Source organism: Rhinoderma darwinii, chromosome 4, assembly GCF_050947455.1.
Source record: "Rhinoderma darwinii isolate aRhiDar2 chromosome 4, aRhiDar2.hap1, whole genome shotgun sequence".
Classification (NCBI taxonomy): domain Eukaryota; kingdom Metazoa; phylum Chordata; class Amphibia; order Anura; family Rhinodermatidae; genus Rhinoderma; species Rhinoderma darwinii.
In genome coordinates this window covers 113,618,556-113,634,827 of record NC_134690.1, presented here as the reverse complement: position 1 = coordinate 113,634,827, position 16,272 = coordinate 113,618,556, and the positions used below count along the sequence as shown (strand labels likewise).

Here is a 16,272-nt window from a genome sequence, read left to right as displayed (position 1 = left end):
GAATGATGAAATCAGTCTAATATTAAATTGTAGCTCCACTTCTTTCATGGTTTGCAACAAGGACATTTAACAGGGCTTAGGAACAGGTTTCAAATTGCAAAGTTTGTCAGTAGCACTATTACCTACAAAGTGGTGGCTGATTCTGTTCATTCTAAGGAGAAACTGACAGGCTATTATATATTTGGAAGATAGTTGCCTGGTTTCTTTATTTTGACTTTAACTAGTTTGTAATTAGGTATTCATTATAGTAGCATAATGATAAGATAGATAGATAGATAGATAGATAGATAGATAGATAGATAGATAGATAGATAGATAGATAGATAGATAGATAGATAGATAGATAGATAGATAGATATGAGATAGATAGATAGATATGAGATAGATAGATAGATAGATAGATAGATAGATAGATAGATAGATAGATAGATAGATAGATAGATAGATAGATAGATAGATAGATAGATAGATAGATAGATAGATAGATAGATAGAGAAATGATCGGTAATGATAGATGATAGATAGATAGATAGATAGATAGATAGATAGATAGATAGATAGATAGACAGACAGACAGACAGACAGACAGACAGACAGACAGATAGATAGATAGATAGATAGATAGATAGATAGATAGATAGATAGATAGATAGATAGATAGATAGATAGATAGATAGATATTAGATAGATAGATAGATAGATAGATAGATAGATAGATAGATAGATAGATAGATAGATAGATGATAGATAGATAGATAGATAGATAGATGATAGATAGATAGATAGATAGATAGATAGATAGATAGATAGATAGATAGATAGATAGATAGATAGATAGATAGATAGATAGATAGATAGATAGATAGATAGATAGATAGATAGATATGAGATAGATGATAGATAGATAGATAGATAGATAGATAGATAGATAGATAGATAGATAGATAGATAGATAGATAGATAGATAGATAGATAGATAGAGATAGATAGATAGATAGATAGATAGATAGATAGATAGATAGATAGATAGATAGATATTAGAGAGATAGATAGATAGATAGATAAGTATTATTATTATTAGTTACCTGTTACATTATATGATTATTTATTGAACAGTAATAATAACTGCTGAAAATAATATTTTTCGCCGCAAGTAAGCATGGGTTCGCATCTGCGTTCTGGGTTCTGTTGTTCTGCTCCGTCATAGGAGCAGAACAACAGAAATACCGTAAGCGTTGGAACCATTGCATATTGGAAACAACAGCGCCCGATGGAATACATTGAATTTAATGGGTCTTAGCGGATGTCCGTTATTGTTTACGTCATTTTTCCACACAATATAGCTATTTTGTCTGGCAAAAATGAGGGAATCTGCGACGAAGGCCACAAATGGAGCCTCCGACGCAGATGTGAAATGGGCCTTAGCTGAGAGAATGTTAATATTGCTTTTCTGTGCACGGTATCTGTTCAGTGTTATACATTAATATCTAATCTACATATTATAATATATTGTTATTCAAGAAATACATTAAAGTGCTCTCGTTCTATATTTTGGGATTGTTGATAAGGGTCTCTTCTCTCTAACTATAGACGCAAGATGACACGTACAACTACAACCACTGATCCTCACCCTTACATTAATTCATTAGATCCTGACACTAGTTTTATGAAGGAAAATAAACACAACCAGCGTTGTAATAGTGGGATCAGCCCCCATGTACCAAACCTTTACAAAATTACCTTAGAAATCTAAGTAGCAAACAAAGTGTTAAACTGCAGACCACTGTTAGTGTCCAGGACCAATAAGTAAAAGATGATGGCTTAAAGCTTTGCACAAATCTAATCAATGAAGTTTGCAAATTGTAATTCAGATACCTTTCGCATATAGGAAAAACATTAATGTTTGAATCGGCGGAATTGCTTTTGCTGTTATTTATACTATACGATACAACATCAATAAGAGGTCAAGCTAATGTTCAGTGTCACTGCTTACTACTGACAGATGGAAGCATTGTTCTTCCAATGACTCCAACATCTGTGGCATAAAGCATAGAGATTTGGGTGTTCTTAAATTTTTAGGCCTCATGCACACGACTGTAGTCATGTGCACGGCCGTGATTTTCGGGTCGGCCCGGCCGCGGAGTGTCACCGGCGAGCTGCCCGCAAATTGCGGGCCATGCACATGGCCGCGTCCATTATTTTCTATGAGCCTAGACTGCAGAACACGGCCGTAATTAGACATGTCCGCTCTTTCTGCAGTCCAGGCTCCTGGGCCATGCACGGAACATGGTAACCACGGTTGTGTGCATGGGTCAATAGAAATGAATGGGGCCACAATTCTCCCGTGTATTTCCGGGGGAATTGCGGCTTGTTTGTGTGCATGGGGGCCTAAGGGTCTTATTTGAGAAGATAGGGGTATGAACAAAGGCGGTATTAAGCAGTGCAGTCTCAGACTACCCTGTTAGCCTTAAATGTAAAACATACTCAGACCATAATCAGAAAGCTTTCCGAAATAATGTCATCTCAACTACACCTCTTTAATGACATCAATAGCTAAAGAACATTTTACAATATTACGCCAAAAAATAAAAATGGAACTCTCTGTAGAATAGAATTACTAATCTGGTTACTTAACAAAACTATTTATCACATATTTCAAAAATAAGAATTCAATACCTTTTACCCTTTCCCTGTATTTCTCATATTAAGATTAGAGATTGCAGAATGTCAATTATGTTAAATATGTCCACTCCTCCATTTATATTACATTTACACTTTACTATGGTAGAATAAATGGCTACTTAACTGGGTTACAACATGCAACATCTTGTTGGAACACCATAGGTTAAAAAGTGATTTCTATTAACTAGCTTCCTAGCCTAGTGGTAAATATTTCTTAAAGCCATTTCGAAAGGCTTCTAAAGTCAAGATGTAAAAGGAATAAAACTATTTGAGCGAATAAGAAATGAATCAACATTAGATGTTGGTTTTCCATTATGTACAGTACAAGTAAAGATTTCTTGAAGAGAATTTTTAACACTGTGCTCTGAATGGTAACATACTGGGCAAACATTTATCTAGTGCGATACTGGAGTAACACTAAATGGGCTAAAATAAATTGATTTGTTCCTGGAAAAGTGGTTACCAGGTTTGTTAAAGAGGGGAAAATAAATACAAATCAAATACTATATTATAGATATAACAGTAACTAGTCAGAATCAACTGTACTTTATGTCCCATATTTATACCCTGATTGGTAATTCCCCTTAATCCATCATCAAGGTGACTGGTGACTTGGATGAATGAAAATGTACAGTGGTTACATTTTACTATGCGTAGCAGGGAACAGGATGTTTTTAAACTAAGAATGATGTGATACAGGCATTTGATGGCAAAAACAAGTAGCCCATTGTGTAAAATTGCAGCAGGCATAAAAGATTTATAACCATCCTTAGAACAGCTTCTTAAAGAACTACAGAAACAACCCCAGGTGTTCACATGCTGTAATGCACTGTATTGAACTATAAACCCAAAAGCATACCTAAATCTTGTTCCCACACTAGAGTAGTCGAAACTTGGATGACGTTTCGGAGACTGTAAAGAGTAGCACAGTAGTGCGAGACATCTTAGGGGCAGTAAAGCAAGGTAATACTTCCTAGTGGTAACAGACAGAAGCGGCACTATGCAGACTTGTTGGAGAAGGCGTTGCACACAGCGCAGGCGTAGCATGGCAGACGACAGTAACAATGAATGATTAGGACCAATATTAAGTTGGCGCAGGCTAACCTGAGATGTGGATTCTATGGAATTCTTCTTTGCCAGTAAGAGCCCCTGATTTCAGTCCACAGGATAATCCCCAAAAGAAGGTCAGACTGCAGATGGCAGGTGTAAACCGTTTCGTGGTCAAACATATCCAAGTTGATAACAGGCAGGCAATGTTAGGTCCAGTAATCAAAATCTGGAGGCAAGGTCAGGTTCAGGCGAGCGGTTGGTACAAGCATAAATCAGATTAAGTGAAGTCAAGTTGAAAGCTAAATCAAACACAGGAATATCACAGAGAATAACAGGAACATTTGCCAGGAAATTCACCACGAGATATCATTACCAAGCACTTCAACACTGGAGCCGTTTCTCTTAAGGTCCAGGAGGAGTGAAGGCCCACAGCTGACATGGCCCCCTCCTCAAAGGCGGCCTCTAGACGCGTACGTAAACTAATTGGACCACAATGAGAAGCTTGGATTATTCTTGAAGTCAATATTATTCGTCAATATTTTAAAGAGGGTATTTATGAATTTTCCTCAGGCCCAATAACTCTTTCAGGCAAGCAAATAATGCAAGCTCCTATGGTACCTTCTGTAGTCTATAATTTTTTCCTCATCAGGACAACAGGAGTAGGAAATAATGGCTTTAACAATGACACATGCAAAACTGGATAGATGGACAATGAAGGTGGCAATTGAACTTTGAGGATGACCGGATTGATGTGTTTGTAAGGTCCAATATATCTTGCTGTCAGTTTCTTGGGCACGGAGGGAAAACGAAGGATGAGTGTGGATAACCATCCTTTTTCAGAGGATGGAACAAAAAGGCCTTACTCAATCCATCACCTTCTTTTCTAAGAAACTTCTTCCACCTATTCGAAATTGAGGAGAATCCTGCCTCTTTTGATCTGCAAGCAACTTGTGATGTTCCTGGGCCTGTTTGTGGAATTGCTAAAGACCAATGAGGTAATCCTAAAAAAATGGCAACTTAACTTGGATAACCGGTAAAAAGATCTCTTGTGGAAGGCCAGTAATTATTGTGGGATAGAAACAGTAACTGGCAAAGAACGGAATTTGATTGATAGATGAGTAAAAAAGACCTTCCACTTACTTGGAGAAGAGGAAGAAAAACATTAGAGATATATTTTAGAGTTTGGTTTGTTCTTTTTGTCTGTTCATTGGTTTGTGGATGAAATACGGTGAACAGGGAAAGTTGGATTCCCAGAGCTTGGCAGAAAGCTTTCCAGACTAAACTGAGCTCCACAATCCAAGATGATCTCATTAGCTAATTAAACAAAGTGATTTCTCAATTTCCTGATAAAGATCTTAGGGGTTTCAAAAGCTGAAGGGAAACCCTTTAGAAACAAGAAATTAGCCATCTTAGTGCACCAGTCAATAGCTACAAGAATTTCATTGAATATTCTTAAACAACTGGTAGATCCATGATATAATCCATAGAAAATAAAGCTACAGAGCCAGATAGAGCTTGGAGAAGCCCAAACAGTCTAGTGGAAGAAAACTTCTTCTGGGCACAGACTGAACAGGACCTGCTGAATGATCTACAGAGAGACTAAACAAGGCCACCAAAAGGTTCTGCGGACTAGTTATGCATTTGGGAGATTACGGCTTGTCTTAGATTTGGGGGAACAAAGATTCAGTTTGATAAAGTCCATCCTTGGATTGATAATGATCTTGATTGCCTAGCTCAGCAGCGGACTGTAATGCAGTACCCTTAAAGAGTTTATCCTGGTTCCTAATTTTTTTTTTTTACTAATGGCTGCAAATGACATAAATTAACAAAATAAGCAGTACTCACCCATCCTTTCCCCTGGCGATCCAGCACTGACACTCCGGTGGCACTACTGGTGAATGTGTACATTTAAATAATCACCGGGAGTACCACTGGAGCATCAGTGCTGGAGAGCCGGGGATATTAATGGGTGAGTATGGCTTGATTTGGTAATGCATGTCATTTGCAGCCATTAGTAAAAAAAAATGTTGGAACCCGGAAAAAAAACCTTTTCAAGAAGGATTATCAAATTTGGAAAGGTAGCAAGTAAGTTATTTTCTTGCAAGATTGGAACATCAGCATGTGAATCTGGGTCAGCAGAGTGTTAACGGGATAAGGCATCAGCCTTAGGGTATGTGCAGACGTAGTGTTTTCAGACGTTTTTCGGGCCATAAACGTCCTGAAAAACTGCTGAAAAATCAGAAGCAGAACGCCTACAAACATCTGCCCATTGATTTCAATGGAAAATATGGCGTTCTGTTCCGACGGGGCGTTATTTAAAACAACCGCGCAAAAAGAAGTGCATGTCACTTTTTCAGCCGTTGTTGGAGCCGTTTTTCATTGGCTCTATAGAAAAACAGCTCCAAAAACGGCCATAAAAACGCAGCGAAAAACACGAGTTTGCTTAAAAAACGGCTGAAAATCAGGAGCTGTTTTCCCTTGAAAACAGCTCCGTATTTTCAGACGTTTTTTTAGTAAGCGTATGAACATACCCTTACCATTCTTTGTTCCAGCGCAGTAAATAATATAGAATAAGGATCTGGAAAAGAAAAAAAATCCACCAGGCCTGGTGGGATTTAAACCAATTAGCAGTTCTGAAGTACTCCAAATTCCGGAGGTTCATTGTAGTCCAAATGCCGCAACCCTGTAACATAAAACATATACTGACCCATACGATTTCTTATCAGAGATTTGGTTCTGTGGTTTGCTGCCTGTTTTATATTACAGGGTAGATGGCCTTCTTTTGGTTTTTAAATGGTTTTAATATTCTGTGTATAGTATAAATGTTGGTTATTTTCTATTTTTCCCCATCCACATTGGGTGTGCGCTATTTTGTTCATGTGCCTCTTCTCTTTTCCAATCATGTATATTTTTTTGCATATGATTGCAGCACCACAAACATATTCAAATTATACATATATTCATATTCGTACATCTCCATTTTTTAAGGTATCAATCTTGACAATGAACAATAGAGAAGGATCCGGGTGGATGAGCACTGGTGCAGAAGTAAACATGTACTTGAGATCATCAAAAGATTGTTGAGCAAGTTGGGACCCAGAAAATTAAAATTTGGAGCTGTTCTAAGCAGTCAGGGGCTTAAGGGTATGTGCACACACACTAATTACGTCCGTAATTGACGGACGTATTTCGGCCGCAAGTACCAGACCGAACACAGTGCAGGGAGCCGGGCTCCTAGCATCATAGTTCTGTACGATGCTAGGAGTCCCTGCCTCGCTGCAGGACAACTGTCCCGTACTGTAATCATGTTTTCAGTACGGGACAGTTGTCCTGCAGCGAGGCAGGGACTCCTAGCATCGTACAGAACTATGATGCTAGGAGCCCGGCTCCCTGCACTGTGTTCGGTCCGGTACTTGCGGCCGAAATACGTCCGTCAATTACGGACGTAATTAGTGTGTGTGCACATACCCTAACAGTAATGAAGAAATTGTGAATAAACTTCCTATAGAAGTTAGAGAAAACAAAAAATCTTTGAACTTCATATTGACTAGATGGAGTCGCTCATTGCTGCATGGATCCATCTAAAGAAATTTCTTCATATGTACTTGGCGTTCATCCACCTATGCAGAAAATAATAAATGTTGTCCAGATAAATAAAAGCAAAAATGTTTAGGAAGTCTCTGAAAATATCTCAAATGTTCATAGTGGGTGCGTATAAGGTTATAGGAACTGCTCAGGTCTAATTTAGAGAAAATCCTGATGGACCATAGTCTTTGAAGGAGTCCGGGTACTAGGGATTCTTGATGGTAATATGATTGAGATCTAAAAACATGGTGGAAGCTAATTATCCTTTTTTCAGCAAAGAGAATCCCAGCTCTGGAAGAATTAGAAGGCCGGAAGAATCCCTTGTGCAGTTTCTCTAAAAGATTTTAATTCCAGTTCAGATCATGGAAAAATGCGGACATAGGGTATCTTCGCCCTTGACAGATGATCAATGAGGCAATCATAGATCCAATGAGGAGGAAGAAAGTCTACCTTATTTTTACAGAATACATCCATAAATGTATGATACTCACTAAGGATTGGCAACTTCACATCCAGATCAAACTGGGAGCAGGTATCTGGGAAAGTAAATATCCAGAAAGGGCCTTGACAGAGGTATGGATGGTCTTAGGAGGCAGACAATATGGATGGCAATAGTAAGAGGGGAAAGGAGATTTCATTGCTGTACCAGTAAAATGAGAGGGTCATGTGTCCTTAGCCAGGGGGAGCTCCCAGGATAAAAGGGAACGATGGGGACTTGACAACATCTAAGCATAAACACTCTGTATGTGAATCCTAAAGCCAGCTGTTTGGTGCATATGTCATAAAAATCTGTTGTTAGAAAACCCCTTTCAACAAAGAATCACCTGAACTAGAAATGTGATCTCAAACATGGTGTGAACACAGCCTTACAAAGTCTGATCTAATATGCAAGTCAAATACATAAACATTTTGCCTTTATTATATTTAAAAGGAAAAAATAAATATGCTATAGGAAAATGGTGTCAAATGTTCATGTAATCTTCATTTGTTCCAATCTAGGCAGAATGCATACACTGTGCTATGCCTAGTGCAGGGGCTAAGGGGGTGAACCATCAAACTGGGATTAAACAAACCAAAAAACAAAATAAATAATCCCTGTTTCAGTGTGTTAGTTTTGTCAGTTCCTTTAACCTAAGGCCCCATACACACGAACGTGCTCTTGTGGCCGCGATTCCCCCGAAAATCCACGGGAGAATTGCAGCCTTGATTGCGGCCCAATTGCATGGCCCCAGAGCCCGGACCGCAGAAAGAACGGGCAAGCCTTATGTGCACAGCCCGCGATTTGTGGGCGGCTCATGGGTGACACTCCGTGGCCAGTCGACCCGAAAATCACGGCCGTGTACATGGCTACGGTCGTGTGTATGAGGCCTAAGGGTTTATTCACATGGTCAAATTTATAGTATGGCCCATATTTTGTCAGGTACAAAATTGGATCCCAATAGACCATTAGTACAGCAATGTGAATGAGTCCTCAGAGGTATGACTGTGACTGGCATCTTCATTGACTGTATATAGCTGTATATACAAATCTTGCACGTCTAAAATCATAATAAAACACAGGACATGTTTAGAGATTTATAATAGAAGTGCTTTAGAATTCTTCAGCAAAAAAATACTGTATGTTTTTTGAAAAATTTGTTATGTGCAGGTTAAGACTATTATACCTCGGATGGAATACATAAATAAACTTGTCACAGTGTTTGAGTGTTTAAAATTATTTTCAGAAGCAAACTGCATTGATTAGATTGTCCGGCTTCAAAACCTTTTCTCTATAGATAAAATACATCAGCCCCATTTATTACTCCTACACAGCACATTTCAGATGGACATTCAAGAGTAGAGTAAGTTGGATTGCGTGGTCATATAGGGCGGTCTATATTCCTCCAGCATCAATTTAGGCATTGACCTTGGTATCACTGAACATATGAAGCCTAGGTAATACATAACCTGAAAACGAATGGGGAACACTAGACATGAAATAGGTTAAATACAAAGCAATAACAACAAAATAAAATAAATGATATACAATGGAATGTCACTAGAGTGCTTAGAATAGGTGAACTTACAATTCTATAGGCAATAGGGGGAAAAAATTGATATCCAACACATGCAAGCTGCTTTTGTGGACACTCAATGAGCTTTGTAACATTAGAGATTGATTGCTGTATTGACATTTTATCAACATAAAATATTTGTGTTGATAAAAAATGTGTCGACATTTGATAGAATTTTTATTAAGCTGTATGTTCTCCATCAAAAATGTAAGTAATTGAAACCGCTTTGTCTATGTTTAGCATTTTCTAAAAGGGTATTGTAGTTTTAGCACATAAAAATAAATGCTTGCTGCCATTGAATAGGAACCTTCATTGTTTACTTCCAGGGGATAAATACCTTTTCTGGTGGTGAAATCCGCTACTTCTCCGCAACAGATTGAGCATTCTGTGGAATTGAAAACGTGCACCATGCTCTGCTTTCACTGCAGTTTTTTCTGCTATAGATGTAGCAAAGTTTAGCTTGACTCTAAAAACTTGCTGCAGCAATAACTTTTTGTCACACAACAAAAGTCATTGAAAAAGTCAAGTTAAGATTTCTTGCTACATTGTATTTAATGTATTTAAGAGTCAAGTTAAAGATTGCTACATCTGTACATGTGGATGGGACTTTGAAAAACCACATCCGCTTATATTGCACTGTAAAATGCTGCAGATTTAGGCTGGGTTTACAAAACCCTTTTTTCAGACGTAAACGAGGCGTATTATGCCTCGTTTTACGTCTGAAAATAGGGCTACAATACGTCGGCAAACATCTGCCCATTCATTTGAATGGGTTTGCCGACGTACTGTGCAGACAACCTGTCATTTACGCGTCGTCGTTTGACAGCTGTCAAACGACGACGCGTAAAAATACAGCCTCGTCAAAAGAAGTGCAGGACACTTCTATACATTATATGCAGGACACTTCTATACATTATATGCAGGACACTTCTATACATTATATGCAGGACACTTCTTTCAGACGTAATTTGAGCCGTTCTTCATTGAACTCAATGAAGCACAGCTCAAAATTTACGGCTGTCAGAGAAGCCTCGCAAAATGCGAGGAGGAGCATTTACGTCTGAAACGAGGCAGCTGTTTTCTCCTCGAAACAGTCTGTCTTTTCAGACGTAAAAGCCACTGCTTGTGTGCACATACCCTAAGGATGAGGAATCCGCACCACAAATCTGCTATCAATCCACCATATCTGACCATAATAGTGACCATGAAACACATTATTACAAACTAGGGAAACCCAGAAACAAGTGCATAATAGCGGCAAAACTTTAAATCCTGCATTGGTGCATTGCACCCATTTACTGTGCATTGCTTATTTTATTCACAGTGAAGGGTCTCCTACTGTAGTTAGCCAGTTGGAACAGTCAAATTCATGTTTTTATGTACTATATATAACTTAAAGGGGTTTTCACAATAAATAAAGTTATGTTGTAGTTCCCTGCACAGCGGATAGCTGAGAACGCAACTATGCAAGAAAAAAAGGCCCCTATGTTATAAGGATCGACGGGGGTCCTAGAAGTCGAACCCCCACCAATCAGAATGCATGGATATACTGCAATCTAGTGATATGGCATAATGTTAAATAATAGGAATTTCTCTTTAGAAAGCCAGTTCACCTGCACGTCTAAATCGAATCGACATATACATTGAGTAACTTTGTAAATGTATTCCATTACTTATCTTGTACTAACTTTGAGTTATAGAATTTATTATAGTCCAGAGCTGCATTTAGATTGCTGCTGGTTCCTACTGGAATATGTGGATATATACCTTATAACGTCGAGCTCCTATAATGCAATGCTCTGTGCTGCATTGCATTTTGGGAGAGTAATGAATTAACAGTATCTGCTCTGTACTGACTCTAGATCTTAATAGAAGATGTTAGCTCAGAACAGAATTGGGATTGCAGCTCTGGATGTGAGTATAACATATGGTGTAACTTATATGCAGATCATTATAGTACAAGTAAAGCAAAGAATTTGCAAAGTTATTCTACTTTTATGCTGATTATATGTAGACATAAACTGTAAAAAGGTGTTCAAACAACATACATCATCATCCCTAGCACTACAAGCACCTTAGTAAAGGATTATGCTGAGGCTATAGGCATTGGCAGAGCACAGACAAATGACACTAAAAGTCTTTGTTTAAATTATAAAAAGTTAGTACACACCAGGTAAAAACAAGAACTAGACCAAGAAAAACATAAAATGACACTATATAGGTAGTATGCCCTTTGAGATTTTCTCTTACTAACAATCATCTTAAAAATATAACATGGGGAAGCTACATCTTAGTCAATATTTCAGCCTGTAGTCCTCTTGTTTCTGGTTGTGTAAACAAATAAATATACCGTAGGTAATTATAGTAGCTAATATAAACATCTTGTTTAAAGAAAAATGCATGCCTTAGTAGAAATCCCAAAGCAACATTAAAATATTACATAAAATAGATAATAAACCAACAGTACAGTCAGTACGTTACACAAAATATCAAAATTATTTGTAAATTTTAATATTTGTTTTCTAACAACGTATTTGCCTTTTCATCATAAACTGATTTGAATTATTTACATTAAATATTATTGTATACATCCTTTCAAAAAAATCTCGATAAATATTTGTGTCATGAAGTAGGTAGATCAATCTTCTTTGATTTGCAAAAGATGAACATTGGCATCAAGTACTCCGATGTCCCCTACACTTGGAATGCAACTGCTCTTCTATCTGAACATTGCGACCTGTGCAATTCAAACCTTATTATAGTGTGAAGAAATCTTGACACTATTCCTGTCATATAGCTGTGTCCCAGAAGACAGTTTGCTGTTTGGAATAGGGTGGAGGGCTGTACTTCTTCGAGCCGTTGCTCTTCTTCCAGCTGGGCAGGATAGGCATACTTTCTTGCTTACAAAGTCCCTTCTCCGTTTTTTGTCTTGACTTAATCTCTCTGCACAGAGTACGTTTTTTCTCAATCATTTCCATCATTGTGTGGTCACCATAAAGCCACTGCATAGGTGTCATCTGTTAAATAGAGTCACATGAAATAGTTTAATACTGACACTTAGAAAGTAAAGACTGGGACACTACAACTTTTCTATTTGCTTTAAATTCTAATTTTCTTTCAGTTATACGCAATGTTCCCTCTAACCCTTGGTAGCTAGTGAGCGGAACATCTAGGGGGTGACTTTACAGCCATACCCACCTTTATTTAAGAGAAAAAAAACCTGGTGTATTTGCATTCATATATGTGCCCCAAATTGCCATACACCCCCCCCCCCCACAGATAATTAATGCACACAACCTCTGGATAAAGCAGGGCAGGCCATGGAGTTTCTTGGAACCTGAGTAGTCTTGTGGCCTAGGGTAGTGAAGGAGTTAATTGTACAAACCAAGTTGGTCTAGGATACTGAAAAAGTTCATGTAAAATCGTTAGGGGTCTAGGGAAGTGAAACATCCCTGGTGGTCTAGGTTAGTGAAAGGGTTAATGCAACATTCCTGGCGTACCACTGTTCACTCTAAGCTATGCGCTCTAAAAATGATAGTTAAAAATTCCAAACCCTGGAGGCGGGTACAATTGCCGGTGGGTCTTTAAACCTCACTAGAATGTTGTTTTAACTCATTCCCTTCCAGAGTGCACAAATTAGGGAGAACACTGCTGTTGGTCTAGGGTGGGTTATTCGATGCTTGGTGTCCAGTGGGTTACTCACCTCTGTATGCTCCAGAGTTTCCCTGCTGCCAGCCACAAGAAGCTGAACACCATTGGCTGATCACATTCAGCTTCCTGTTCTTGCTTTGCACTGATCTTCATGATCAGTAAGGGGCAGTAGATATAGAGGACTGTGCAGCTTTGATTTAACAGTCCCATAGTTGGCTACGTAGTTGGACAAAGTGCTCATAAATCTCCCAATCCCTAAGGGAGAGTCGAGGAGTGGGTTGTGTAGTTGCAATGCCATGCGGTTTATTGGGAGCGGTGATTAAAACCAATTCTGCTTATGAGCATGAAAACTTAGACAGAGAGGACATTATATGAAGACTTTCACAATATACAGCAGGAGAAGGATCATTTTGGCAAAGTAAATTAAAGTATATGGCAAATTTACTTTTCCATTTTTTTTTAGCTTGGATGTTTTATTTTAAATGAGAACTTACATTAATTAAACCCAGGTAGTGGCAACTGGTGTTTTTGGTTAATCGTCACTGTATTTTCATTTATTACCACTAGATGGCATTCTGGTCATAGTAAACTATATGCTAGTAGTAAATGCTTCTTTGTTCCCTAGTCCGAACTAATGGCTTCTAGAGATGAGTGATACAGTATGTACTGAGAGACTTCTGTATTCTTTATGGAATTACTGTAATTTCACATTACATAATATAGTTTGGAAACGGTTTCCTTGCAGATAAATATATATTTTTGATGGGCACGGTTTTTATTCTACTCTCTGTACATTTGTAGGGCAGACCCAATGCTCCTGAGTCCATGTATGTATTTTTAGAAAACAGATAATTAAAGTGTTAAATGGTGACAATACAGGTACCCATGCATGGTTGTGTTCAGAAAAGGCTGCACGGAAATGAAATGAGGGTGTTGGCCCAAACAAGTGAATGATAAGAAACTAGGAATCTCGGCGGAAGAAGGGTGGGGGAGTTTAAAGAAATGTTTAGGGAAAAGGTAAATTGGGGGAGTGGAAATTATAAGTATCCCCAGTGGCAAAACAGTAAGATTCTCGTTAAGGCCTCATGCACACTTCCGTTGCCCGTCGTATGGCCACTAATGACAGATCTGTGAAACACAGACCGCCCACGGATGGCTTCCATGTGCAGTCCGTTGTTTCAACGGGCCAAATTAATGAAAAGGCTGAGACTGTTCCGTCAAAAACGTACAGGAGTAGGATCTGCCCTATTTTTGTTGGAACGACCATACGGTTCCGTTAAAACAACGGAAGTGTGCATGGCCCCATTGAAATGGATGCGTCAGGGTGCTATCAGTTAAAAAAACAGATAGCACCCTGAAGAAAATAACTGAAGTGGGCATGAGGCCTAAACATATTAGTTTATGCAAAGATTGGCCTCCGAGAAATCAAAGGTCTGCTGCTTCTAGGTACATGGTACATTCTGTTCAATAGCAAGAAAATATAATCAGATCAGTTTCTGACTGACTTGGGAAATCCACCCTATACTTGAGAAGGAGGACTTCTCAAGGGTTTTTAGATAAGTTGACTTGGGATACTCCTTGAAGCAGGTGGGAGGATAACCTTCACTGCGTGGGCAATAACATGAGGCACTTAGTAATATTTAATCATAACTTTTCCGAAATATTTCCTATATTTGAGCCCTGTCCTTAAGTTGGATGCCAGGTCTTTCTTCCACCTGCTTATATAAGCAATGACAGTTTCCTAGGTGAAATGGAAAAGACAATCATATAGGACTGTGATCAAGCCAGGCATGAGGGTCTGAGCGGGATTGATGCTGAAAAGTTGTGAGATTGTGTAAATTATTTCCTGCGGAGGAGGAAGTGAGAAGCCCCCTGTCTGTAGTGAGGTAATGATCAACTGTGGACGTTTGTGTGTAGAGAGTTGTGCTGGAGGATTAAGAGGGAGCCAAATGCAGGGAGAAGATGGAGATGAGAAGATGAAGGATAATTAACACAACCGAGTTGTTGATATTGTCCTATAACCTCAGAAAATTGCACAAATTATTTAAAAATAAATTAGCATTAGGATCGTTAACATAGTGCTCTAAAAACCTATTAAATCTCTACTATACGACACTATGTCTTAGCAAAATATATTTTCTGCAACATCTATACTTCAGTGATTTCTTTTTCTCTCTTCTTTTTTTTGTTTTTAAAGACATTTTTCAGTAGACCCGGCAGTCAACTAATATGACCAAAAAATGTCTGAGACTACCCCCCAAAAAAATATATACAAAATTAAAAAAAAAAAACAGCCTAAGGTGAAGACTACCAAGACCCCAGTCACATAAGCATAATGTCACAGCATGTGCAATAATGGCTCATAGAGAATAGGTTCATTGTCTAGAACAAGATCCTAAGTGTCAAGAGACCAAAAAGTATGCAATCAATACAAGTATAGATCAATTACCTGTGGCTGGCATGATGGCAAATAGAAAAATTCACCCTATAAGACACCTCAATGTGCGTTTCACACCCTGTCAGTAGGTGATTATTCTAGTCCCAATAGGTTTTAACCGGTTCAGGACTGGGCTATTTTAACCCCTTCCAGACATTTGTCATAATTATAAGTCATGGAAAGGTAGTGCTTCCCGCAATTTGTCGAATACTTACGACAAAGGGATGACACGGGCTCAGAAGCTAAGTCCGTGCTATCATCCCCAGGTGTCAGCTGTATGTTAAAGCTGACACCCTGCTGTAATGGCGGGGAATTAAGTTAGCTCTGATCCCCACCATTAACCCCTTAAATGTAGCAGTCAAAAGCGATCACTGCATTTAAGATGTTTGCAGCTCATCGCCACCCCAACAAAATCACTGGGGTGCCGGTAGCTGCAATGGCAACCGGAGGCCTAATACTGGCCTCCTGGTCTGCCTGGTACAGAAGCCTTCCAGGCCCTGCCCAGAGGCGGTGCCTAAAAGGCTTCCGGAACTGATGGCAAGATGGCGCAATCTCAGACGCTGAGCTTGTGTTATCAGTGGCAGGTGTCAGCTGTATGTTACAGCTGACACCCTGCTGTAATGGCAGGAACAGAAGCTAGCCCGGATTACTGCCAAATCTAATACATTGCATTACATAGGTAGTGCAATGTATTAGAAAGTAAATCAGACACCTAGTGGGACTAAAAAAAAGTGTAAAAAAAAAAGTTGCAAAAAATAAAAGTTTAAATGAATAAAATAAAACACAATCGACATTTTTCACTTATCAAGTCCT

At 38.7% G+C, this 16,272-nt stretch overlaps 1 protein-coding gene across 2 annotated transcripts in view; it reads right to left on the bottom strand.

The window, feature by feature from the left end:
- Positions 1-10,230: 10,230 nt before the first annotated feature.
- The window catches only part of NYAP2 (neuronal tyrosine-phosphorylated phosphoinositide-3-kinase adaptor 2), a 191,880-nt gene continuing 185,838 nt past the window's right edge, over positions 10,231-16,272 (bottom strand). For both annotated transcript variants that reach the window (XM_075861481.1, XM_075861482.1), the window contains one exon: positions 10,231-12,388. In XM_075861481.1, the coding sequence (XP_075717596.1) occupies positions 12,161-12,388 (228 nt within the window). In that variant the 3' untranslated portion in view covers positions 10,231-12,160. The remainder of the gene's footprint in view (positions 12,389-16,272) is intronic.